General features: G+C 50.0%; 1 protein-coding gene across 1 annotated transcript; it reads left to right on the plus strand.

Moving 5' to 3' along the window:
• Positions 1-322: 322 nt before the first annotated feature.
• Positions 323-25,024, plus strand: PLA2G4D (phospholipase A2 group IVD). Its single transcript, XM_068963958.1, has 20 exons — positions 323-367; positions 4,827-4,899; positions 5,095-5,231; positions 6,080-6,211; positions 6,870-6,910; positions 7,298-7,340; positions 8,638-8,692; positions 9,027-9,157; positions 10,096-10,206; positions 10,336-10,373; positions 10,546-10,681; positions 11,009-11,145; positions 12,742-12,964; positions 20,671-20,788; positions 21,108-21,245; positions 21,478-21,599; positions 21,719-21,908; positions 22,180-22,346; positions 23,059-23,245; positions 24,798-25,024. The coding sequence occupies exons 1-20, from the start codon at positions 323-325 to the stop codon at positions 25,022-25,024; spliced, it is 2,451 nt and encodes an 816-aa protein (XP_068820059.1).
• The last annotated feature ends 608 nt before the right edge of the window (positions 25,025-25,632 follow it).

The raw sequence follows: 25,632 nt of genomic DNA on the forward strand, positions 1-25,632 counted from the left end.
TGTTACTCCTAGGCTCCTGGCTGCTTGCCTGCCCTTTCTTTGGTATCCTGACACCCCAGGGTCTGGAAGGGATGCTTCACCTGCAGGTTCTGGAGCCCTGCCAGAAGTTTCTGGAGAAGAGAGTTGACTCAGCCTCCAGAGGAAGAGGAGAAGATGCTGGGCTGAGGGAGTGACCTGGAGGTGGGGCCCGGGCTCCCTATAGAATCATTACTCCTCAAGGCTGGCAGGTTCACAGTCAGTCCCATCCCACAGGAGCAGTTGCTGCCAGCCAGCCAGGGAACTGGCATCTTGGCTGGGCCTGGAGTGGAGCCAAAGTGTTGGCATGGAGAGACTGACACCGAGGGGACCACCTGGCCATCCTCACCAGGTAATAATGCCACCGAGCCTATTGGCATTATTCAGGGCAGGGCTTGGAGCCAGGGTGCATCTAAAGAGTTTGACACAGCTGAAACCAAGCTGATTCTGGTCTCTGGGGAGGGGCTGGGTCCCAGACCTGGCATCTCTGCCTAGGCAGAGACTAGAGGAGGAAGGCAGAAGGTGAGGGAATCTGTGTTTAGGGATAATAGGTGGGTGGGATGGGTGAACGACCAGGCAGCAGCCCCTTAGAGCCCCACCCCTTCCTTCCTCCGAAGGCTCACACACCACATCAGAGAACACATTGGCTGTGTGTCACAGAAGGAGACCCCATCAGGTCCGCAGCCTACTACTGCAGGCAGTGGGCTTCCTGGATCCGGCCAGAACCCAGGAACCACCTGTGCATCTCAGGAGATATGCTGACTCAAATCCCCACCCTCAAATTATTTGCGAGGCCTGAGAGCTATGAGGCTGCAACCAGGCCAAAGAGGCCTACAAACTGCTTGCTCTCACCCCACTAGGTGCTTTCTCTCAGCCCAGATTCCTCGATCTTTGCTACAGACCCAGGCCAGAAGGACTAGCTCCTCAGGTGTCCCTTGCTGCCCCAGAAAGTGGCCATGAAGGATGCCAAGCTCACTGTCCAGGGGCACTTATCTCATTCAAGAGCTGGCCAGGCTTCTGGAGCTTGGCCCTGAGATCCAGGCCTGAGTTGCAGCTAGGTAAGCAGCTCTAGCCTGATGCTCCTGAAGATTTGTTTGGAGCAGGCCAGGCACCAGGGACTCCTGAAAAAGACAGAGGGGGACCCTTTCATCGCAGGACACCTGCTATCCCAGCCCATGTCAGCCTGAGATCTGGAGGACCCTTCCCAAGGCAGACATTAGTGGAAATGCCCTAATGTGGACTAAGGGGGACTCATGGCTGCAGGAGCAGGAAGGTGGAGGGGCTGGGCTCCAATAGGACCCTGAGCACCAGGGCCTGGCAGTGGAGGTGTCTGAAGCATCCCCTTTTCCTCCTCATCTCCCTGAAGAAGGCTGGACACCCTTCTCTTCCACCCTTGCATTCTCTGGGCACAGCCCAGGGGGCAAAACTGGCTCAGAGGCCTTGGGAGCCTGATTCTACCAACACACCTGGGAAGCGTCTTATTTGACGGTCCTGGGACTGGCTGAATCCCCAAGGCCTTCAAGTTGGCTCCAGGGGCAGGCAAGCCTCAGCCGCTGCCCCACCCCACCTCTTACCTGGTGGAAGGGGAAACTGGAGCCTGCCTTGGCAGCAGAAGTGTGGCTGGTGGGGCAGGCCGGGGCATCCAGGACTTGCTCTGGGATGGGCCAATTGTGTGGTTCGGGAGCATCATCTCAGCCTGATTCAGAAGGTTAAGGAAGCTGTGCCTGCAGCTCCCACTCCCGGTCTCTCCAGCCTCATAGGCAGGTTACTGGCTGCTGGCAGGGAGAAAAGGCAGCCTGCTCGTTTGTCTCTCCCAGCTGAAGGCCTCATTGTCATAGGTCCTCTGGACCCTGGTCTGGGAACTCCAGTGCCCCTCAGTCTCCCTTGATCAGGGCCAGCACTGAGCCGTGGAGGAGGCCCTGGGGTCACCGTGCAGGGGGAGAGAGGGTGTCTAGGACTCTCAATAAGGAGGCACTCCCAGGATGCTACAGGAAGCTGGGCCACGGACCTACAGGAGACCCTCCAGAAAGGTCCATTGTCAGTCTTTAGTGAACAAAGTAGTCCAGGAGGGAGGGTCTTTCAACAGGGAAGGTGAAGCCCCAGAACTCTTGGGAGAAAAGACTTCTATTAGTTAACATGTTAGTTGACTCAATAACCCTATTTGTCTAAAACAAATCTATGAAATTCTAACGTTTAGATATCCACAGGGCAGAGGGGGAAATCTGCATGGTTTTACAAAAATGTAAAGTCCTAAGAACCTTCTTACGGATTGTGAGCTCTGGCCTTGAAGGCCTGGGTTTGACTCCTAACTATGTCACTTGCTTACCAGGGGCTTCCCCGGTAGCTTGGTCAGTAAAGAAACTGCCTGCAGTGCAGGAGACCCAGGTTCAATCCCTGGGTCATGAAGGTCCCCTGGAGAAGGAAATGGCAATCCACTCCAGTATTCTTGCCTAGAGAACCCCATGGACAGAGGAGCCCGGTAGGCTACCTACAGTCCATGGGGTCGCAAGAGTCAGACACAACTTAGTGACAAAATCACCATGTCACTTACTATCTCTGTGACCTAGGGCAAGTCAACCTTGCTGAGTCTCAGTCCTCTCATCCATGAAAGGAGAGAGCTATCTTACAAACTGTCAGGAGAATAAACTGAGTTTGAATATGTAGTATGCTTAGTATAGCACCTAGAAACATGAACATAACAAGTACTTAATAAATATTAATAGTAATAAGAACAATTGTCTAGAAACTGCTTACTTTTTTGCTAAGCATTCTACAGGCATTAACACATTCAGCCTGAAAGCACTGTGTCAGGTTGATACTGTTATTAGTCCCACTACAATGAGGAAACAGAGACACCGGGATGTTTAGCGACTCGTCCTGGGTCACACAGCGAGTAAGCAGTTTAGATTCAGACAATCGAGCTGGACACCTGCCTTGATCGCTCTGTTCTCCTCCCCTAGCAATGACCAGTCACTGTAGTGACTGTTTCAGCCCATCCTCCAGATGCTGTATTAGTGACATTCAGAGGTGAAGAGAATAGTTTCACCCTAGAAAAGAGATCCTCTGGGGAATGGTGGGCTTTCTGAGGTTGAGAGGCTCTCAGTGACCAGAGGGGAAAATGGACAGCAACATCCAAATTGGGCAGGGTGGCTGGCTGGAAAGCAAGCAATTGGGATGTTTCTTAGTAGCCCCAAGTGGCTTTAGAGCAGCCCACAGGCTGTGGCCCTGAGAACTGGGGGGCCTGGGACTGCCTCTGTCTCTCCCCAGCATGGAGTGGGCATTGGAGCACAACTCCTCACAGGAACCAAGGTCTCAGCCTGCACCTTCTCTGTAGTGGATGGTGATGGAATTGGTGTGCGGAGGAAATGGAGCCAGGTGTCTAAAAAGTCACTAAATCCCTGTCAATTACAACCTCTGGCTTACGGCCTGTGGATGTCACTGCTGCCACTAATCCCCAAGAAGGGAGAAACTAGTCTGCCTTGCTGGGAGGGTCATGTGTGTTCTGCCAGAGAGCTGACTAGGGTGACAAACACATTCAGCCAGAAACCACAGGACAGGGAGAACTGAGGACCCAGGGGCACAAGCCTGATTGACTTTGCTGTGGCCAATTGTCCTTTAAGCCTCTCTGTGGGGCATGGAAAGCCTGTCCCATGGACGCTGAGCCAGCCCTGGGCTGGGAGCACCCACACAGGGCAGACATGACTCCTGGCAGGAGCCAAGACTTTCGGATCACATGCGCAGAAGCGGGACTGGCGGCGGGAGGAGGCAGCACAGGAAAGAGCTTTGGTTTCATCACAGCGCTGTCTCCTGACCCTGCAAGCACAGTGTCACCTCTGCCTCAGATGGCAGGGTCTTATCATAAGAAACGTGTGCAGGGAGCCCAGGGAAAACTACCCAGCGGGGCCTCGGGAAGAGCAGAAACCCAGTGGCCCCCTAGATGCCAGCAGTGCCAAGGACCTCAGCGGTAGGGGTTTGAGGATACCCGCCCCCCACCCCTCCAAAAGGGCCCTGTCCCTGGGCAGGACTCAGCCACACCCCACCGGCCCTCTGCTTTTCTTCCTGCCACCTACTTCTGCTCATCTTCTTGGCCCCTGGGAGCTTCTGCCCTTTCAGTTTCTTTTCCCATCCCATTGGGCTTGTATGTGGGCTGATATGGCCTCACCATCATCTTAACTGGAACAGGAACTGGCAACCCACTCCAGTATTCTTGTCTGGAGAATTTCATGAACAGAGGAGCCTGGCGGGCTAAGGTCCACGGGGTCACAAACAGTCAGACATGACTGAGCGACTAACACACGTCGTCTTAATACATTTTGCCCCCTGCACACGGTAACAGCCTGATGCTCTTGGACTTTCCCACTTCACACCCAAGAAAGGGTTTGTACCTGAGGCCATGAGGGAGCACTGGGCCCCTGGGGCTCAGCCTCCTGGAGTTACATGCCCACTTCCTTTCCAGAGGGCTGGGGGGACACTGGGCAGCCGGGTCACATGCTTCACCAAGGGGCTGCCCTCCTGGGAGCTCTGGGGGTGGCTGACCCCAAACTGACATGTCTAGTAAGGTGGGCATCCCCTGGCCCTTTGTTTCCTGCATTCTTCCATATACTGTTCAATCCTGCCCCTGAAGGGAAGGGTTCCCACAAATTCTACCCGCTTTGAGGTCTGCCATTCTCTGACAGCCACAGCCCCAAGGGCAGTGGTAGGCAAAGGCTGTTTGGCCCCGCAATGCCTGGCAGCATCAGTAAGCATCTCAGGTACTGATCAGTGGTGCTCGTGCCTGAGCAGGAGGGACTCGGTGGTCTGTTTCTCTCCAGAGGGAGGCCTCTACCTGCTGGCGGCTCACCGTGAAGGTCCTGGAGGCACGGGGCCTGGGCTGGGCTGACCTGTGTGAGTAACTGTGAACTGGGGTCTAGGGAGGTGGGGTTGACCTGGTCCTAAGAGAAAGGCCCAGGCAAGTGCCTAGGGGCTGGGCTGGGCTGGGCTGCCCAGAGTGGCTGCAGGGATCTTGGGAGGAACCTGGTGAGGCCCCTGGAGAGTGATGTGAGGAATTCTCTCTCACAATGGCTACCTTGATGTTGGCAGTGAGCGAGGCAGACCCCTATGTGATCCTACAGCTGACAACCGCACCTGGAACGAAGTTTAAGACCAAAACAGTTACCAACTCCAGTCATCCTGTGTGGAACGAGACCTTCACTTTCCTGATCCAGGGGGAGGTCAAGGTAAAGGTCAGAGTATCCCTGGCCACCCATCTGAGGACAGGTTGTACCACACACACAAATGTTTTGGGGTGGAGCACACCTTTCTGTTGGAGAAGGAAATGGCAATCCTCTCCAGTACTCTTGCCTGGAAAATCCCATGGACAGAGGAGCCTGGTAGGCTATAGTCCATGGGGTCGCAAAGAGTCGGACACGACTGAGCGACTTCACTTTCACTTTCACTTTCACTTTTACACCTTTCTGTGGGGCTTAGGCAGAGACCCTGGGGAATTGGGTGTCTGTGTGCTCCAGCCAGGATGTACTGTATGCTAGAGGATATGTGAACAGCAAGGTGATGGTCCTCCTGAAGCCAGTCTATGGAGTGGAGGCATAAGAGCCTCCTGACTGGGTTGTTTGAGGTTAAATGAGATCACGTATGGAAGACTCCCAGTAAGTGCCTAGGACCTACCATGCCTTGCTGCTACTGCTAAGTTGCTTCAGTCGTGTCTGACTCTGTGCAACCCCATAGACGGCAGCCCACCAAGCTCCCCCGTCCCTGGGATTCTCCAGGCAAGAACACTGGAGTGGGGTGCCATTGCCTTGGGAACCAGCAAAGCAGGTATGGAACTGGGATGGGGGGAACTCTTTGAAAGAATTTAATTTCTTATAAAAACAAAAATCAACAGGGGTAAGTTAAGAACTTTGCTGATTTCCTTTAACCACTTTCAGGCTTTACCTTTATTTTTGTTTTGAAGTAAAAAGCATGGAGGCATAATAATCTTTTCTTGCCCTCTGAGTCAAGTGAGGGCTCAGCAGTTGTGAGCCACACTATGAGTTAATACTGTGCTAAGCTGCTGTTCTCGGGTCCCTAGAACATTCTGGAGCTGACCCTCTATGATGAGGACACAGTCACGCAGGATGACGCCTGGTTCAAGGTTCTCTATGATGTCTCTGATGTCCTCCCTGGCAGGCTGCTCCGGAAGACCTTCTCCCTGTGCGCCCAGGTGGGTGGGGGTCCCTACTGGCCCCACCTCTCAGCTCCAGGCTGAGGAGTTTGCATAGTTTCTCCTGTCTATTGAGATGCTGCCAGGCCCTTCCCAGAGATTTTCTCATTTTAATAGGAAAGGAGAGGCTTAACTTGACTATTATCAGCTGAATCACTTAATCAAGGATTCTAGTCTTCTACAGGGAAGGAAGGTTTGGGATGATGTGAAAATTTCCTCATGTGCCACAAACACAGCTGGGTGTGCCCAGCTCTTCAGGGGGTGTGGGCTCATCACTCCTGCTCACTGCTCTGACCCTCCCAAGGCCTGCGTTGATGGTCTGTGCTCTTTTTGCAGCAGGCAAAGCCAGGAGGCATGGAAAGCAGAGTTCTGGGGTTGGTCCCCCTTGAGAGGAAGATGAAATGAACCCTTGGCATCTTCAAGCCTCTTTAGGCTTGTGTTCCTTGTCTTCCCCTTCAGCCTTGCCAGCTGTGGGTAGCCTGGGCAGGTAGCCCATTTTTCCCTAAGACTTGATTTCCTCATCTGTTAAATGAGAGCTGTTGTAACACCGTGCCTCCCTTAGAGGCAGCTTGAAATGATGAGACGACACACGTAAAGGAGCTGTGCCAACTCTAAAGACACATGATCATGTTGGCAACTGGTTCATCTTTAATTCCAGGGACCGGAGGAGCTGGACGTGGAGTTCCTGATTGAGAAAATGTGAGTGCTACCACCCAGCCCAGGGAGTGTCTCAGGACAAGGCTCTCCTGAGGATAATGCCCTTGATCCAGATCTTCCCACTGGTCTTTCCAGTCCGGATGTGTTGGTCCTCATCTCCCACCCTGCCAGTCAGGGTGGGGGGACCTTATTAGAGAAATGAAATGAGGAAGGTGGTATTTTCTCTGCCCCACTCTCCTCCTCCCTCCCCGCCTTTTGCTCTTCAGAAGCATCTCCCCACACACCAAAGAATCATATCCAGGACGCAGAGAACCCTCCTTGTCACCAAAGGAGGCCCCATCTGGGTGCAGCCCGAGATGGGAGGGGAATGTCAGTGCAGGAAGCATTGGCCTTTGCAAGGCCGCACTCCAGATGGTTTGATTTTTCCAGGTCAGACCGCCCGGAAAACCTCATCACCAACAATGTGCTTGTGGTAACCACCTTCCCCACACCTGTGTGGGAACAGGAAGCAAGGAGGCTGAGGGAGGGACCCCAGAACAGACACCAGGGTAGAGGGGTAGGGTAGGGGTTGGGGGTGGGCCAGAAGGGGTGAGGGGAGGACAGAACTTTGCAGTAAGACTGCCTGGCCTTCCTGCTAGGTGGTCACCTGGGGCTGCAGGGCTTGGAGGGGCCTAAAGGGCAGTTGGAGAGACGGGAGGCCGAGGCTCTGCTGAGAGGAGTTCTGAGGGAGCTTTCGGGGAATTTTAGGCTGATGGTGTTTAGTCATGTGTAATGAGTTCATAGTTAGCCCTGAAGGTGGCGAGGAAGACTGGCAGGCCAGGCCAGGGACTCAGGCTGTGAAAATTCAGGTAACAGGCCTCAGAGGGCTTTTCCAGGGTGGCGTGCTTCCAAACTGGGAGCCTTCAGATAGAGTCAGGGGTCAACCAGCTCCTCCCCAGGACAGTGGAGGGTCCTAGTCAGCTCTCCTAAAACACGTAAACTCACAGAGCTGCAGAGGACAGGAATGGGTGGTGAGCGATGATTAGAAACTTTCTACTCAAAGCAAAGCTCCCAACAGGCAATACAGCCCTGACCTGGGAGCCAGGCCAGGCCCTGCCTGTGGTGAGTCAGGCCACTGGAGTTCAGAACTGAAGTGGGCACCCACCCTCAGGGTCCTACGAGTGTCTGTTTGATGGGCTAGTATTACTTTTTCAAATACCCTGTAAAGAGCCACACCTGAGGCAGCTGTCCTTCATCTGAGGTGATGGAGCCCAGTGACACACTGTCAATGTAGCAGTTCTACAAGAGAGGCCAGTGGGCTGTGGGCTCCAGCTGGCAGGCGTAACAGAGAGAACGCAGCAGACTCCCTTGGCAAGACAGTCAACTGGAGGACAGTCAGGAGATGTTTCAGTGGCTAAAATGTTAAGGCTTTGTTTCTCTGACCCACTCCATCATCCTGTGGACTGGCAGGTTGCATAATACTATTTGGGAGCAGTTATAATAGAATGCCTCCTCCAGGTTGAGTCTGCAGAGAAAGAGAAGAAAGAACTGGGCCTGAGGGCTAGGGGGGCTTTCAGAGAAGTCAGAAGTCTGGCAAATGTAGGAGGCTCAGTGGAGATGGGGCTTTCCTGGCTGCTCTGGGAATAGAGGTAGGGTGAGAGGTCTCTGAATCCGGTTCCACTTCTGGTTCTGGATGCAGTGGATTTGGGATAGTGGGGCTCAGGGGGTGAGGTTGAGGGGACCTCAGCTTCCCCTGCAGAGTCCCCTGTCCACAATGTGGTCTGCCCCAGGCCCGAGAGCTGTCACGCCTGGATGTCCATGTCGTCAGCACGGCTGTGGCTGCAGGTGAGATCTGCTCAGGACAAGGTCTGGCCTCCGCCTGGAATGTGGGGGGTGGATGGGGGTGGCTGGGGAACCTGCACAGCAGGAGGTTGCCCACATAGCACAAGGGCAACGGAGCTCCTCTGGGCATTAGAGTCCCCCCTGAACTAGGGGAAGGCAAGTCACAGGAGGTGGGAGTCCCATGGGGGTTGTGGGCAGAGCTCTTTCCAGAATGCTGCCTGCCACGGTGCAGCCACTCAGCCTCCCCATGTCTGGGGCAGTACTGCTGGTTTCCTGGATCCTAGCTGGGGTTCTGGGTTTTTGTTTCCTTGTGCTTGTCTGTCCTCTCTCTCCCTAGATCAGGATGAGCTGGAGCTGGTGCTGAAGGGCTCGTATGAGGACACGCAGACATCTGCCCTGGGCACAGCCTCTGCCTTCTGCTTCCACTACATGGCAGCCCAAGAGGCCGAGCTGAGTGGGTGCCTGAGGGTAGGTCTTGGCTCTGGAGCTACCTGCCAACCCCAGCCTTGGGCCAGCTCCAGCTGCTGCAGGCCTCTCTCTGGCCATCCCCCTGACAAGGTCAGGCCCCTGTGGCCTTATCAGCCTCCCCCAGTTAGGCACTATGCCCTTGGCACACAAGGAGGATGGCCAAGGACCTTGGTTGGGCATGGGGGCTATGCCATGTCAGTCTTTGTTTAAAGTCTTTAACGGCTCCTCCGACAACGCTCTTAGAATAAAATCCCACGTCTGTGTCCACAGGCCCGGCATAACCTGGCCCCTACACACCTCTGCGGACTCGTTTTCTTCCACGTGTCCCTCATTCATGATGCTCCAGCCATGTTTGTCTCTTCGTGCTTTTCCAGCACCCCAAGTGCTTTCCCTGTCCCCCCGTGTCTCTTTCCAAGGCTGCCCACTCCTCTTCTCCCTCGTCTACTTCCTGCTCCTGCTGCTGTTTTAGATCTCAGCTCAAATGGCACCTCTCCGGAGGCCCTCCTTGATCCTCCCATCTCAAGTGGACTTCACACAGCCCTCCGGTTACTCTGTCACAGCACACTGCTTACTTCCTTTACGATACTTAGCAACATAAGTTTGTTACCCGTTCCTTTGTAGATTCATGCGTATGATTCAGTTAGAATAATAAATAACTCTTAGCCATTGATGTACTAAAAAAGATAAGCTATTGTAATTATTATTAATTGAATAACAATTGAAGTATGGTTGGTTTACAATATTGTGCTAGTTTCAGGTATATAGCAAAATAATTCAGTTAGCTGTTATTTGTGTAATTATTACAATTACAATAATTATAAATATTGTAATTATTTTTTTTATTATCGGAGGGGGGTTTATATCTGTCTGGATCACCGTCTAGATACACAGTAAGGATTTGTTGAGTAAATGAATGAATGAACAAAGTTTTCTTCCAGAGCTCTATAAGCAGTGGCTGGAACTCAGGCAGCTCAGCTGGGCATCTCACTGTGCCCCTGAGGTCCTTGGCCATGGGGAAGGAGGTGACCATTGACGTGCCTGCCACAAACGTAAGTGGGCTCGGCTAGATGGGAAGTGTCAGTAAGAAAAAAGATGGGGGAGCCAAAGTCCCCAGGAGATACCCATACTCCCCTCAGGGTCTAGGACAATCTGAGTAGGGCCTCTTGCTCTGATTTCAGGCCCCAGGAGTGAAGCTGCAGCTCAAGGCTGAGAGCTGGTAAGGCCCATTCATATACGTGGAAGACCAGGGTGGTCACAGGACTCGGGGAGAGTGGTATAAAGAATAGTCTTGGGAGCAGGGAGTTTATTCGGCAGTCATTGTGGGCTTCACCAACCAGTGGCTGAGCTATGCAGGTGCCCCCTGACCCTTGACTCCTATACCGCCCCAGCCCTGAGGAGCTGGCTGTACATCTGGGCTTCGATCTGTGTGTGGAGGAAAGAGCCTTCCTGAGCAGGAGGAAGCAGGTGGTGGCCAAGGCCCTGAAGCAGGCCCTGCAGCTGGATGGAGAGCTGCAGGAAGATGAGGTCTGTAGGGGTAGAGGGACATGGGAGCAGACAACTTGCACTGGCCCTAAGGGACTTCCTGACTGCTGTGCCCTCTCCAGATACTTGAGTCACAGAGACTGGGGGATGGGCATGTGGGGGAGAGATATTGGGCATGGGGAGGCTCTGTTTGGGACCTTCTCTTTGAGGACCTGTCCAGGGCTGAGAGCTATTACTTGCTGGGGAGAAGCAGGTGCTGGCTCTAATCCTGAACCCTTTAGGCCCTGCCCACTAGGTCCCATCCCTGGGGGCAGGGGGCCACTCCACCCCTGTTCTTGTTAAGCCAACCTGTGTCTGTGTACAACCCAGGTCCCTGTCATAGGCATCATGGCCACAGGAGGAGGCGCCCGGGCCATGACCTCTCTCTACGGCCACCTGTTGGCCCTGCAGAAGCTAGGCCTTCTGGACTGTGTGACCTACTTCAGTGGCATCTCAGGCTCTACATGGTGAGGGCCCTGGGGACTTGGAAGAGCAGAGATGATCAGGGTTCAGGAGGAAATGAAGAGGTCATCAATGGGACCCTTTTGTGGGGAAGCCAAGCGGTATGGGCTGATGGGTGCCAAATGGCTTTCTTGAAAGGGAGGAAATAGACAATCAGAGGTCCTGCCGTGAGTAAGGCATGGGAGGACATCCGTTCCATGCTACTGAATAGGCGTAGGTTGGCTGATCTGGAAAGAGCTGGCTTTGAGTTTCTGCAACACCACTTACTAAGTGACTCTGAGCAACTTATTTCCTCTGATTCTTAGTTGACTCATCCAAAATGGGGATAATAATAGCACAAACACCATAGGATTAGAGTGGGACAGCCCAAGTATCTGACACATATCAGGAACTCCGCATTGGTAGCTCTTTTTTCTTTACTGGTTGTTACTTCATTTTATTCTCACAACACTCTCTGCGGCAGTCTCCCTTATTGTCCCTATTTTGTTCAGTGGGTCAGTCATGTCCGACTATTTGGACCCCATGGACTGCAGCACGCCAGGCTTCCTGTCCTTCACCATTTCCCGGAGTTTGCTCAAACTCATGTCCATTGAGTCCGTGATGCCATCCAACCATCCCATCCTCTGTCGTCTCCTCCTCCTCCTGCCTTCAATCATTCCCAACATCAGGGTCTTTTCTAATGAGTCAGCTCTTCGAATCAGGTGGCCAAAGTATTGGAACTTCATCTTCAGCATCAGTCCTTCCAATAAATATTCAGGGTTGATTTCCTTTAGGACTGACTGGTTTGATCTCCTTGCTGTCCAAGGGACTCTCAAGAGTCTATTCAAGCACCACATTTCAAAGGCATCAATTTTTCAGCACTCAGCCATTTTTTATCATCCAGCTCTCACAACCCTATAGTATAGATGATAAAATGTAGGTCACAAGATGTTCTTTTACCTAAAGGTAGCATTGCCTCCTGATACCCCACTCTGCCTATGATGAAGTGAGACTTCTCACTTTTGGAGATTCATTCCTTTGAGTCTTATTGAAATGTGATTTTAAGGAGTAAAAGATGAGTAAACTCCTCAGAGGAGTTTAGGTGACAGCTGTTGACAAGCAGTGTCTTAAAGGGCTTCAGGACAGACATATAAAGAAAGGAGCAGGGCCTATAGCTGTGTTGTACAATACAGTAGCTACATGTGGTTGCTGATCACATGAAATGTGGCTAGTCCAAATTGAGATGTGTTATAAAATGTGCAGCGAGTTTTGAAAACCAGTTTAAAAAAATATAAATTTATATTAATTTAAATATTGATTACATGCTGTAATGATAATGTTTAGATACTGAATTAAATGAAATATACTGTTAAAATTAATTTTTTCAGGTCTCTTTTTACTTTTTAAAAATGTAGTCACTAGGAAAATGTAAATTACATATGTGGCTCACACCCTGTATTGGACAGTGCCAACCAAGGAGAGAAAACCCTGAGATAGCTCCCAGACAGGCAGGGTTTGGTGGCAGGAACCACATGTTGGGAGAAGTCAGAGAATGGAAATTGGAGTTGCAGCAACCATGCTGAGCCTTGGTCTCCTACTGTAATGCTCCTTTGTTTTCTCAGGACAATGGCTCATCTGTATGGGGACCCTGAGTGGTCGCAGAAGGACCTCAAGGGACCCATCAGTCATGTCCGGGAGCACCTGGCCAAGAGTAAGCTGGAGGCCTTCTCTCCTGAGTGCCTGGCCAGCTACCACCGGGAGCTGGAGCAGCGGGCTGAGCAGGGCCACACCACGACTTTTGTGGACCTGTGGGGTCTGGTGCTGGAGTTCATGCTGCACGGTCAGGTAGGGCACCTGTGCATGTGAGGTGGAGGGTGTGTGCACTGGTGGGGCGGGGGCAGCCCTGCAGCTAGCTGAGGCCCACGTGCCTTTCCTGTTGGGAAAGAAAGGCCAGTACATTGTTAAAGGATATGGGAACAGCCAGACCTCTGTACCTCAGTGTCTGCCAACTCTGGAATGCTGACTTTTTGAGTCAGGTTAGTCTTCAATTAATTACCATTAAACAGAAATTTCTGGATCTCCCAAGAGCTTGAGACCAGTTAGTGCCAAAGTCAGTTAAGCATTGTGAGCAAGTCAGTGAGATTTTTGGAACAGCTGTTTATTTATACTGTAGCATGAAATGCGTTCTTCTTCACTTCAGGGTAGTGTTAAAAGCACTCACTGTGGGGCCAGGTTTCCTGGATTCTAGTTCTAGGGCCTCTTACTAGCTATGTGTCCTTAGGCAAGTTGTCCTCTCTGTGCCTCAGTTTTCTCATATGTACAATGAGAATAGTACTTACCTCACAGGGTGGCTCTGAGCACTGTTGGTGCCTTGGCATAGGGTAAGCATTCAGTTCAGTTCAGTTCAGTCACTCAGTCATGTCCGACTCCTTGCAACCCCATGAATTGTAGCATGCCAGGCCGTGAGAATTAAGTGTCAGCAAATCTATTTCTTTACTGTGACGCTAACACCAGTAAGACAAAACTGAGCACATAAAAAATTTTTATACTTTGCTTCTTTAAAAAAAGAAAAAAAAAAAAAGCTTAGTAAGTCAACTTCTGGATCTTACATTAACTGATACAATGATTAAAATCAGGATTCTTTTTTTTTTTTTTCACAAAAAAATTGTGAAGTTGTTTTTTGTTGTTTTATCCCTTATAGTTTCTCTTAAAGCTTTTGAAGTGACTAAAACACAAAAAGTATTTTAAAATGTGTAACAAAAAAGTACTATCAAATATATTAGCAGAGGAAACATTCTTACCTTTCGTATCTTTGGATATCAAGCATTTGACCAAAAATGATTATCATGTAAAGGACCAAAAAGTGAATTAAATTTTGTTCTTGTTGGCAAGCAAAATGCTATTTGGAAATTACCAACCATTCTTATTTTTTATTAGTTAAAAATATTTATTATGAAATCCTAATAAGTCTTTTTTACAATAATTTTCAGACCTAGGAAAATACATAAACCATAAAGAATAATATAAGGAATATGCAGGATCTCACTAATCAGCCTAAGACATGAAATGTTACAGAAAAAGCCAAAGCTCCCTGTGGACCCCCCTCCAGCCCCATTTCCCTCCCACCCCCAGATTTAACCACCATCCTGAATTTATTATCACATACATATCTGTAACCTATATACTTTATATTATACATAACATGTATCTGCACAAACCTTTATACTTTCTTAGAGCTATGTTTATTACATATACTTTTATTAAAATATATACATCCTTAAGGAAAATGTAATATTAACTGCACAATGGTTTTATACAAGTCTCCTTGTACCCATGTGTTCAAGATTCTCTAAGCCTTGAAAATACATACCCAGTAGTGGAAGTGTTAGGCCACTGGGTAGTGTATCTTCAGCTTTCCTAAGATATTACCAAATTGTTCTCCAAAAGGATTGTGTTAATTCACACTCTCACTACCAGTGTATTATAGTTTCTTTTTCTCTACATGATCTTCACACTTTTAAATGTTTGTCCATTTTATGGGCATGAAAGGAAATTTTATTGTAGCTTTCCATGTCTTTGATTTTTACTGAGGCAACATTTTCAAGTATATTTGTCATTGGAGCTTGCTCTTGCATTGATTATCTACTCAAATCCTTTTCTATTTAATGCACCTTTTAAATATTCAGTTCAGTTCAGTCGCTCAGTCGAGTCCAACTCTTTGCGACCCCATGAATCACAGCACGCCAGGCCTCCCTGTCCATCACCAACTCCCGGAGTTCACTCAGACTCACGTCCATAGAGTCGGTGATGCCATCCAGCCATCTCATCCTCTGTTGTCCCCTTCTCCTCCTGCCCCCAATCCCTCGCAGCATCAGAGTCTTTTCCAATGAGTCAACTCTTCTCATGAGGTGGCCAAAGTACTGGAGTTTCAGCTTTAGCATCAGTCCTTCCAAAGAAATCCCAGGGCTGATCTCCTTCAGAATGGACTGGTTGGATCTCCTTGCAGTCCAAGGGACTCTCAAGAGTCTTCTCCAACACCACAGTTCAAATGCATCGATTCTTTGGCACTCAGCCTTCTTCACAGTCCAACTCTCACATCCATACATGACCACAGGAAAAACCATAGCCTTGACTAGACAGACCTTAGTTGGCAAAGTAACGTCTCTGCTTTTGAATATACTATCTAGGTTGGTCATAACTTTTCTTCCAAGGAGTAGGCGTCTTCTAATTTCATGGCTGCAGTCACCATCTGCAGTGATTTTGGAGCCCAGAAAAATAAAGTCTGACACTGTTGCCACTGTTTCCCCATCTATTTCCCATGAAGTGATGGGACCAGATGCCATGATCTTCATTTTCTGAATGTTGAGCTTTAAGCCAACTTTTTCACTCTCCTCTTTCACTTTCATCAAGAGGCTTTTTAGTTCCTCTTCACTTTCTGCCATAAGGGTGGTGTCATCTGCATATCTGAGGTTATTGATATTTCTCCCGGCAATCCTGATTCCAGCTTGTGCTTCTTCCAGCCCAGCGTTTCTCATGACGTACTCTGCATAGAAGTTAAATAAGCAGGGTGACAATATACAGCCTTGATGTACTCCTTTTCCTATTTGGAACCAGTCTGTTGTTCCATGTCCGGTTCTAACTGTTGCTTCCTAACCTGCATACAGGTTTCTCAAGAGGCAGGTTAGGTGGTCTGATATTCCCATCTCTTTCAGAATTTTCCACAGTTTATTGTGATCCACACAGTCAAAGGCTTTGGCAGAGTCAATAAAGCAGAAATATATGCTTTTCTGGAACTCTCTTGCTTTTTCCATGATCCAGCAGATGTTGACAATTTGATCTCTGGTTCCTCTGCCTTTTCTAAAACCAGCTGGAACATCAGGGAGTTCACGGTTCACATATTGCTGAAGCCTGGCTTGGAGAATTTTGAGCATTACTTTACTAGCATATGAGATGAGTACAATTGTGCAGTAGTTTGAGCATTCTTTGGCATTGCCTTTCTTTGGAATTGGAATGAAAACTGTCCTTTTCCAGTCCTGTGGCCACTGCTGAGTTTTCCAAATTTGCTGGCATATTGAGTGCAGCACTTTCACAGCATCATCTTTCAGGATTTGAAATAGCTCAACTGAAATTCCATCACCTCCACTAGCATTGTTCATAGTGATGCTTTCTAAGGCCCACTTGACTTCACATTCCAAGATGTCTGGCTCTAGATGAGTGATCACATCATCATGATTATCTGGGTCATGAAGATCTTTTTTGTACGGTTCTTCCATGTATTTTTGCCACCTCTTCTTAATATCTTCTGCTTCTGTTAGGTCCATACCATTTCTGTCCTTTATCGAGCCCATCTTTGCATGAAATGTTCCCTTGGTATCTCTAATGTTCTTGAGATCTCTAGTCTTTCCCATTCTGTTGTTTTCCTCTATTTCTTTGCATTGATTGCTGAAGAAGGCTTTCTTGTCTCTTTTTGCTATTCTTTGGAACTCTGCATTCAGATGCTTATATCTTTCCTTTTCTCCTTTGCTTTTTGCCTCTCTTCTTTTCACAGCTATTTGTAAGGCCTCCCCAGACAGCCATTTTGCTTTTTTGCATTTCTTTTCCATGGGGATGGTCTTGATCCCTATCTCCTGTACAATGTCACGAACCTCATTCCATAGTTCATCAGGCACTCTATCAGATCTAGGCCCTTAAATCTATTTCTCACTTCCACTGTATAATTATAAGGGATTTGATTTAGGTCATACCTGAATGGTCTAGCAGTTTTCCCTATTTTCTTCAATTTGAGTCTGAATTTGGTAATAAGGAGTTCATGATCTGAGGCACAGTCAGCTCCTGGTCTTGTTTTTGTTGACTGTATAGAGCTTCTCCATCTTTGGCTGCAAAGAATATATGATCAATCTGATTTCAGTGTTGACCATCTGGTGATGTCCATGTGTAGAGTCTTCTCTTGTGTTGTTGGAAGAGGGTGTTTGCTATGACCAGTGCGTTCTCTTGGCAAAACGCTGTCTTTGCTCTGCTTCATTCCGCATTCCAAGGCCAAATTTGCCTGTTACTGCAGGTGTTTCTTGACTTCCTACTTTTGCATTCCAGTCCCCTATAATGAAAAGGACATCTTTTTTGGGTGTTAGTTCTAAAAGGTCTTGTAGATCTTCATAAAACCATTCAACTTCAGTTTCTTCAGCGTTACTGGTTGGGGCATAGACTTGGATAACTGTAATATTGAATGGTTTGCCTTGGAGACGAACAGAGATCATTCTCTCGTTTTTGAGATTGCATCCAAGTACTGCATTTCGGACCCTTTTGTTGACCATGATGGCTACTCCATTTCTTCTGAGGGATTCCTGCCCGCAGTAGTAGATGTAATGGTCCTCTGAGTTAAATTCACCCGTTCCAGTCCATTTTAGTTCGCTGATTCCTAGAATGTCGATGTTCACCCTTGCCATCTCTTGTTTGACCACTCCCAATAATATTTTATTTTAAATATTATAGGAATTCCTTATAAATCCAGGATATTAATCATTATCCGTTCTAATAGACTTGATGCATAGTTTCAATATAGTCCAATGTATCATTCTTTTCTTTTATGGTTTGTGCTTTTAGAGCTTCCTTGAGAAATCTTTTCCTCCCCTAAAGTTATGAAATATCTTTCTGTATATTCTTACATGAGTTTTGTATCTTTCTTTTTCACAGTTAGGGCTTTAATCTACCCAGAATTTATCCTTAGGTATTATGTGAGTAGGAATTCAGTTTTCTTTTTTTCCACGTGGATAGCAGACTCCCCCAATATCACTTATTATCCCCACTGATCTGTATCCTACTTCTGTCCTGTGTCGGCATGAATCTACAGTAGCTCATACATCTGTGGGGCTTTTCCTGAGCACATTATTCCATTCTAATGGGACTCAGTCTTGATCCCGGTGCCAATCCTGCACTGGTTTAGTAACTATCTTTGTGATAAATCTCAGTTTCTGATTGGGCAAATTTATCCCCACCTTGGATCTCAGAATTATCTTGACTACTTTTGGTGCCTTGCCTTTCTACATACATAATAGAATCAGCCAGCCCAGTCTCATAATTTATATTGTTGGGATTTTTGTTGAAATGGCATGGAATTTATAAAATTAACATAGTTACTTGAAACATTTTTATTTTATTACTATATCCTATGTATTCTTTGGCTCTACTGTTTAAGTTCATGTTTGGTTTTGAGGGTACAGTGTTTTATTAACTGACTTTTCTGCCTGGTGTCAACAATTAATTACTATAGGTAGGGAAAGCTTGTTTTAACAGCTTACTTTCTGAGGTATTAGAAAGTGCAGTTTGATTCTAGGCTGTTAAGAAGACATATTTAATTACCATTTGATCCTCCAGAAATGACTTAATTCATGGTTTTATGTAGTTTGTAGTCATTTTTAAAAAGACAGACGTAATTAGTACTGGTGACGGAATGAAACACCAACACTGCAGAGTGGTTTGAATCTTTTTACTTTAACTCCTTGCTTCTTACAGCTGCTTTATTTTATATCCCTTGCACAACAATCTACAGGGCAAGTTGCCAAGCACTATGATTCAGCGATTATACAGTGCACAGGCGCAGGCCGAGATAACCTTTACCTTAACTTATTTACTGCAGCTAGGACTTTGTTTTGGGGAACTTCCTTATCTACTTAGAATCCGTTTTGTCCCTGGGTCTGTTCCTTTTGAGGAATCAGAGAAACATCCTTGTGTGCAAGAAATGTTCTTTTCCCACGGGAACAAACAGGATTCTTAGCTGAACATCTTATTTGCAAGAATGTTCAGCCTTGGTTGAGAGTCTCGTTTGCAAGCACTTCTCAACCTTCCTTATACCTTATTCCCTACACTGGGCAGAACATCTCGTTTGCAAGAATGTTCAGCCCTGGTTGAGAGTCTCGTTTGCAAGCACTTCTCAACCTTCCTTATACCTTGTTCCCTACAAATTAGTCTTTTTATTATTGCTCATAAGAATAAAAATCCTTGTGGTATTATTGAATGGCAGTGCATCCCTTTGAATGAGCACCTGTGCAGTTTTAAAAATTTTGTCCCAATATGAATGCTTTTCGAATATTTTTTTTCCTTAGTCATCATGCTTTATCTCTTAAAGCTCACCTTGATTGTGTGCTTTTTTAAATAATTTTTTATGATTTTATTTGTATTTATTTTTATTTGTGACTGCGCTGGGTCTTCATTGCTTTGTGCAGGCTTTCTCCAGGTGTGGCGAGGGGGGCTTCTTTTTGTTGCAGTGCACGGGCTTCTCATTGCAGTGGCTTCTCTTGTTGCAGAGCACATGCTCCAGGTGTGCGGGCTTCAGTAGTTGGGGTACATAGGTTCAGTAATTGCGGCCCTAGAGCTCATGGGCTTCTGTCAGAGGGCTGTGAGGATAGGGAAGCATATGGGGTGTGCTGAGGCTTTGTCATCAGTGCAAGAGCAGGACTCCTTGTTGATTGGGCTGGGCTAGATACACACCTGTCTGATCATCAGAATCACCTGGGAAGATTTACAAAAGCCAAATTCCTAAATGGCTTCTGCTGATTCTCAGAAGAGACCCAGTAATCTGTATGTCTCACACATTCTGGTAAATCTGATGATAGAGGTAGATACAGCGGGGCAGGAACCTCTTAGGTGGAGCTGCTGAGGACAACCTTCAGCCCTACAGCTCTGAGAGCCTGAGAGATGGTGTGTTCGTGGTGCATGTACCAATCCATAAGAAACAGCCCAGGGCTTGTGGTGGCAGGATCCTTCCCCAGGTGGGGCTCCAGGCAGCCACCACCAATACCCTTGCTGAGGCTTGAGATGAGTCATATTTGTATCTCGGTCTGGGATAGAAGAAGACCCTTCAGTTCCGCTAGAATTCAGTGAGGCTCATTGGAGGCCTCCCCAACAGGCAAGCCACAGTCCTTGCCAGAGTTCTGCTGGAGAGAAAAGTAGAAGCAGAAGGCAAGGATAAGGAGTGGGGTACAGCTTATACTGTGCAAAACAGGGACAGAGGAGATGAGGGGAGGGGAGGATGTCAGGAGTGTGTTTGGGAGGGGCTAAAAGTTGAACTGGATCCAGGTTTACCTAGAAGGGACAGCCCCTGGCAAAGCTAACAATGCACACTGAAGAGGGATTCCTGAGTCCTTTGCAGAAAGCTCTGTGTGTGTGGGTGTGTGGGTGTGTGTGGGTGGGTGGGTGGGTGTGTGTGGGTGGGTGGGTGGGTGTGTGTGTGTGAGAGAGAGACAGAGGATCCATGGCCCCTCCACCCTCTAACCCATAAGGATGGGCCACTGGCACCATAGGATGCAGGGATGGCTGTCACTGTTGACACTGTGGTCCCTGCAATTAGCACTCTGCAGATATGCAGCTCACAACCTGCAAGGCCCTACATGGCAACCCTGCATGTGGGGCTGCTCACACACAGGGGTAGGAGTGGGAATTGCATCATGTGCCCACCCATGTCACCCAAACCCCCAGGCTCTTCCCTTCAGCCTGTACCCCCACCCTGTCACCAGGGTGCTCCCAACCTCACTTTGGCCCTCATGCTTGCATCCCAGGTGGTGGATCAGAAGCTGTCAGGACAGAGAGCTGCGCTGGAGCGGGGCCAGAACCCTCTGCCCCTCTACTTGAGCCTCAGTGTCAAAGAGAACCATCTGCAGACCCTGGACTTCAAGGGTACCGTTCTCAGTCCTGTCCATTGCGTCCTCCAACACATACACACAGGCTCATGATGCACAGATGGTCTACCTCCTGGAAGGACGGTGGTGTGGATGGGCTGATGGGCCAGGCGGCAGGGCTTTCTGTATGGGGCAAGGGCTGTGGTGGCTGAGGATGTAGACAAAGGCTGAGCAGAGGAGGGGTCAGCGCAAGAGTCAGTCGGGCCGGCAGGAGGCTGAGGCCTGCTGGGGGGCTGTGTCTTTGGCCCTTGTCAGATCTGCCCCTCCTCCCAAGCCCACTGTCCTCTCATTCCTGCCTCTCGCTCCTGCCCCCTCAGAGTGGGTCGAGTTCTCCCCCTATGAGGTCGGGTTCCTGAAGTATGGAGCCTTTGTCCCTCCTGAGCTCTTCGGCTCTGAGTTCTTCATGGGGCGGCTGATGAAGAGGCTCCCTGAGTCCCGGATCTGCTTTCTGGAAGGTGAGGGATTGTCACTCTGAAGGCCCTGGACGTCCCTTGGCCAGGCCTGTCTGATTGTAACCCCTGTACCCAGTTCTGGGCAGAGCCCCTAGTGAGGGTGGATATTGGGTTGTGGGGAAGGGCCTTGTGGGGGCAGCCTGCTCCCCACTCCTTCTCCAACCATACCCAAGGGGCGGGGACTACTGGGGTTGCAGAGTGCTGAGGCTGACTCTCTTGGGGGTTTGGCCTGCAGGTATCTGGAGCAACATTTTCTCCCTGAACTTGCTGGATGCCTGGTACGACCTCACCAGCTCTGGTGACACCTGGAGGCAGCACATCCGGGACAAGATCAGGGACCTGGGTAAGGAGCCTGGAGTGAGGCTGCTTCCCCTTCTGATGCTGCAGGGTCGGGATGGGAGCACAATCAGGATCAGGCAGGGCCAGGCATTTCCAAGCCTGTCACTGGACCAACATCTATTTCTCTGGGCTCAGAGGTGCCCCCTGCCTCCTCGGGGACCTCCTCAAGGCCAGAGGCCTTGTGGATGCAGCCCGGAACAGCACTGGCCCAGATGTTTAAAGGCTTCTTGACGAGCCGACCACTCTACCAGCACAGCTCCAACTTCCTCTGGGGCCTCCAGATGCATAAGGACTACTGTGCCCAGAAAGACTTCACCACCTGGGCAGGTAAGGGCCAGTGCCATGTGTCTCCAGGTAACAAGATTTGGCTCCCAGGTGGAGATGGACCATGGCTGGGGCTACCAGGGGTCTTGGGGGTCCCAGCATCCACTTCTGGGGCATGGCTTGGAAAAGGTCTTGCCAAAGGCTCAGATGACATGCATTCAGGGACTGACACAGAGGTAAGAAGGGGATGTGGAGGCAAATGCAGGATGAAGCAGGAGAGTGGTTGGTTTGTGTCAGAGTGGCTGCTCCTGACTATTGCTGCCTCCCCCATCAGACTGCCAGCCAGAGTCCTCTCCCAGCCGGCTGACCCCGCAGGAGCCCCAGCTCTGCCTGGTGGATGCCGGCTACTTCATCAACACCAGCTGTCCCGCCATGTTCCGGCCAGGCCGCAGGCTGGACCTCATAATCTCCTTCGACTACTCTCTATCCTCGCCCTTTGAGGTACTGCTGGTTGTCGCGTGGGGACCCCAGACCCTCTGCCCAGCCAGGCCACACTCCAGGGGAGAGCAGAGGGCCACTGACCCAGACTCTCTATGTTGCCAAGGAGAGGGGAGGGGTGACAGGCTCTGACTCCCAGGCTCCTGCCAGGGTGGGAAAGGGCTTGGGGCCCTGGGCTCCCAGGAATGGTAGACAGAGGGTGGGGGTGGGAGGAAGCTCATCATGCCCGCCCCCAAGAGGAAGCGCTAGACAGAGGTGAGAGGAAAGCCTGGCCTGTCCACATCCATCCCCCTGAGTCCTCCCTGGGACTCTGCGGAAGGTGGCCGGGGTGGGGGGGTGTCGGCTGGGGGAAGGGCAGGGGGCAGGAAGAGCAGGGAGGGGGGGCCAGGGGTGGGTAGGGCTGAGAGACAGAAGTCTTACAGAGGCTTACTTGAGGCTCTGAGAGTGAATAAGCCAGAACAGCAATCCCAAATAGGGACGGGGGTGCTAGGACTGTACCCCACCTAAATATTCTAGCCAAACAATACTGCAGACCGCCTGGATCCTTCGCCTCCCTCTGAGCCACCACTTAGCTTGACTGGGCCATGAGGAGGACAAAACCAGGTTGTCCTAAGCAGTCTGTTTGGGCTGGAGCTGTACTAGCAGTTTCTAGAGTGCTGACATAGGATGACCTGGAAGTAGTCGGTGCTGTCTCTGGGTCCCACTGCCCCACCAGGTGCTGCAGCAGACAGAGCTGGACTTCCGGGCCCGGGGGCTGCCGTTCCCCCGCGTGGAGCCCAGCCCCGAGGACCGACACCAGCCCCGGGAGTGCCATCTCTTCTCGGACCCCACCTGCCCCGACACCCCTGTCCTGCTGCACTTCCCACTGGTCAACGCCTCCTTCAAGGACCACTCAGCCCCTGGTGAGGCAGCCCCACCCCGCTTACTAACAGCCTGGCAATCTGCGCCTCACAGGCACTGACCTGGGCTCCCCTGTGCCCCTGTGGCCAGCAGAGGGAGGAGAGTCTTAAGCTTGTCCAACCCAGTGTGGGACATGGCAGAACCCTGGCCTGTGGCGTATACCCAGATCCCTGCAAAGTCACTGGGCTGCGCTTCCTTTGTCATGACCCCAGGCTCAGTTGGCCTCCGCTACCCTGATGCCACTCACTATACCTGGGCTCTGCTCCCTAGTCTGTGGGCCGGGTGGGAGGGGTGGCAGAAGAATGTGGGAATCCCCACACTGTCACCTCCCCAACTGCTACCAGTTGAAGGATTTTCTAATGGCCCCCCAGGTTGGACAGCTAGGAAAGAGAGACCCCAGTCCCTTCTCTCTTAGATTCCCCTAAGCCTGTCTAGGATCACAGCTGGCCTCTCTATCATTCTACTGCAGCCCTTTCTGGGGTCCTTTCTGAGGGAACTGAGCCTCTACTCCAGGGTGCCTGAAATCTGAACTCTAACCACATTCCCTCCAACCCTTGCCTCCCACCAAATAGTCAGAGTTTATGACCTTTTGATGTGAAAGTCAAATTCTGCATTTGTACATGTTTTTGGCTTTCTATTAACAGTTTCCTCCATAATTCTGAAGCTTCCAGCTTTACTCTTTTTTAAAAATGTTTTTTATTTATTTGGCTGTGCCAGGTCTTAGCTGTGGGTTGTGGAATCTAGTTCTCTGGCCAGGGATCAAACCCATGCCCCCAGCATTAGGAGCAAGGAATCTTAGCCACTGGAAGCCCAGGAAATCCCCCAGCTTTACTCTTTTCATTTTGTTTTTTATAGTTTTTATCTACTTTTGACTGTGCTGGGTCTTCGATGCCACACAGGCTTTTCTCTGGCTGTGGCCCACAGGAGCTGCCACTCTCTAGCTGCAGTGCTCGGGCCTCTCATTGCGGTGGTGTCTTTTGTTCTGAAGCATGGGCCTTTCAGTGGTTGTGGTGCATGGCCTTAGTTACTCAAAATCATGTGGAATCTTCCCTGACCAGGAATCGAACCCATGTCCACTGCATTAGCAGGCAGATTCTTTTCCACTGAGCCAGGAGGGAAGCCCCAGCTTTACTCTTAATGTGCTCAGTCCATAGCTTGGAATTCTCTTTCTTTCTCAGTAAAGACTGTTTCTTGCAAAGCAAACACCCTTTGGTTTTCAGATGTTTGTTTCCATCATGAATTCTAAGAAACCATTCACTAACCTAATGGACTTTGTTTTTCTGCTGCTTTCACCTTATCCCTGAGGTTGAGGTGGGTATCAGGGGGTGGAAGACATGCAATGCTGTGAGGAAGTGTGGGAAGCAGGGCACGCTTCATATCTCAAAATGGCATCCTGCCACTCACAGAGTTCTGGGCAGAGGACACAGGGCTGGGAGGAAAGCATGGAGCCCCTTCAGTGGGGAGCAGCTCAGCCCTGTGCCCAGCCTCCAGGAACAGTCCTTCCAGCTGTGGAGGCCCCGGTCCCTGTCCTTAACCCCCTCCCACCCCGGGCAGGTGTCCAGCGTGGCCCTGCAGAACTCTCGGCTGGCCAGATAGATCTCACTGGGGTCACCTCGCCCTATTCCATGTTCAACATGACCTACAAGGAGGAAGACTTCGACCGCCTGGTGCAGCTCAGTGACTACAATGTACGGAGCAGCCAGGACACCATCCTGCAGGCCTTGAGGACCGTTCTGAAGCGCCGGGCCCCAGAGGCCAGGCCTCCAAGGGTACAGACTTGAGACTTCTCAGGGGCCCCGGGTTTTGAGGGCCTCACTGACCCCTCCAGGGGCGGAGGGCTCAGCCCACCTACAGTGGGCACAGCCCTTGTGGGGCTGAAGTTCCCGGATTCTCTCAGGCCTGCATCCCACCCAGAGTTCTCCCTTACCTTCAGAGCTGGTTAGAGAGGAGCTGAAAGCAAACTCCTCACCAGGCCACTGCGAGGAACAGCTGGTCCAACCAGACATTCACAGGCAGTCCTTCTCATGCCTGAACAGCATGGATTTGAAGTGCAAGCTGGAGGTGCCAGACCAGGAGTGGGGATGGGCAGGGCATGGGCCCGCCTGAGGGGTGGCTCTGGGTATCAGGAATCACAGTCCATCCTGACAGGCTTCTGTTACTGCCTTCGTTCCTCCTTCTCCTCAGTGTATACTATTTCAAAGCACCATTCCTGAGATATGATCCACACGCCATATAATTCATCCGTCTAAAGTACACATCCAATGGCTTTTACTATATACTGGGCTGGTCAAAAAGTGCATTCAAATTTTCCTATAACATCTTATGGAAAACCCCAAACAAACATTTTGGCCACCCCAATATTAAGAAACTGCCATCAATTTGAGAACAT

This window comes from Capricornis sumatraensis, chromosome 2 (genome assembly GCF_032405125.1).
Source record: "Capricornis sumatraensis isolate serow.1 chromosome 2, serow.2, whole genome shotgun sequence".
Classification (NCBI taxonomy): Eukaryota; Metazoa; Chordata; class Mammalia; order Artiodactyla; family Bovidae; genus Capricornis; species Capricornis sumatraensis.

Coding starts and splice junctions, on each gene's coding strand:
- PLA2G4D (XM_068963958.1), top strand. CDS start 323: ATGGAGAGACTGACACCGAGGGGACCACCTGGCCATCCTCACCAG. Junction 21,909..22,179: donor AGACTTCACCACCTGGGCAG/GTAAGGGCCAGT, acceptor CTCCCCCATCAG/ACTGCCAGCCAGAGTCCTCT. Junction 22,347..23,058: donor CTCTATCCTCGCCCTTTGAG/GTACTGCTGGTT, acceptor CTGCCCCACCAG/GTGCTGCAGCAGACAGAGCT.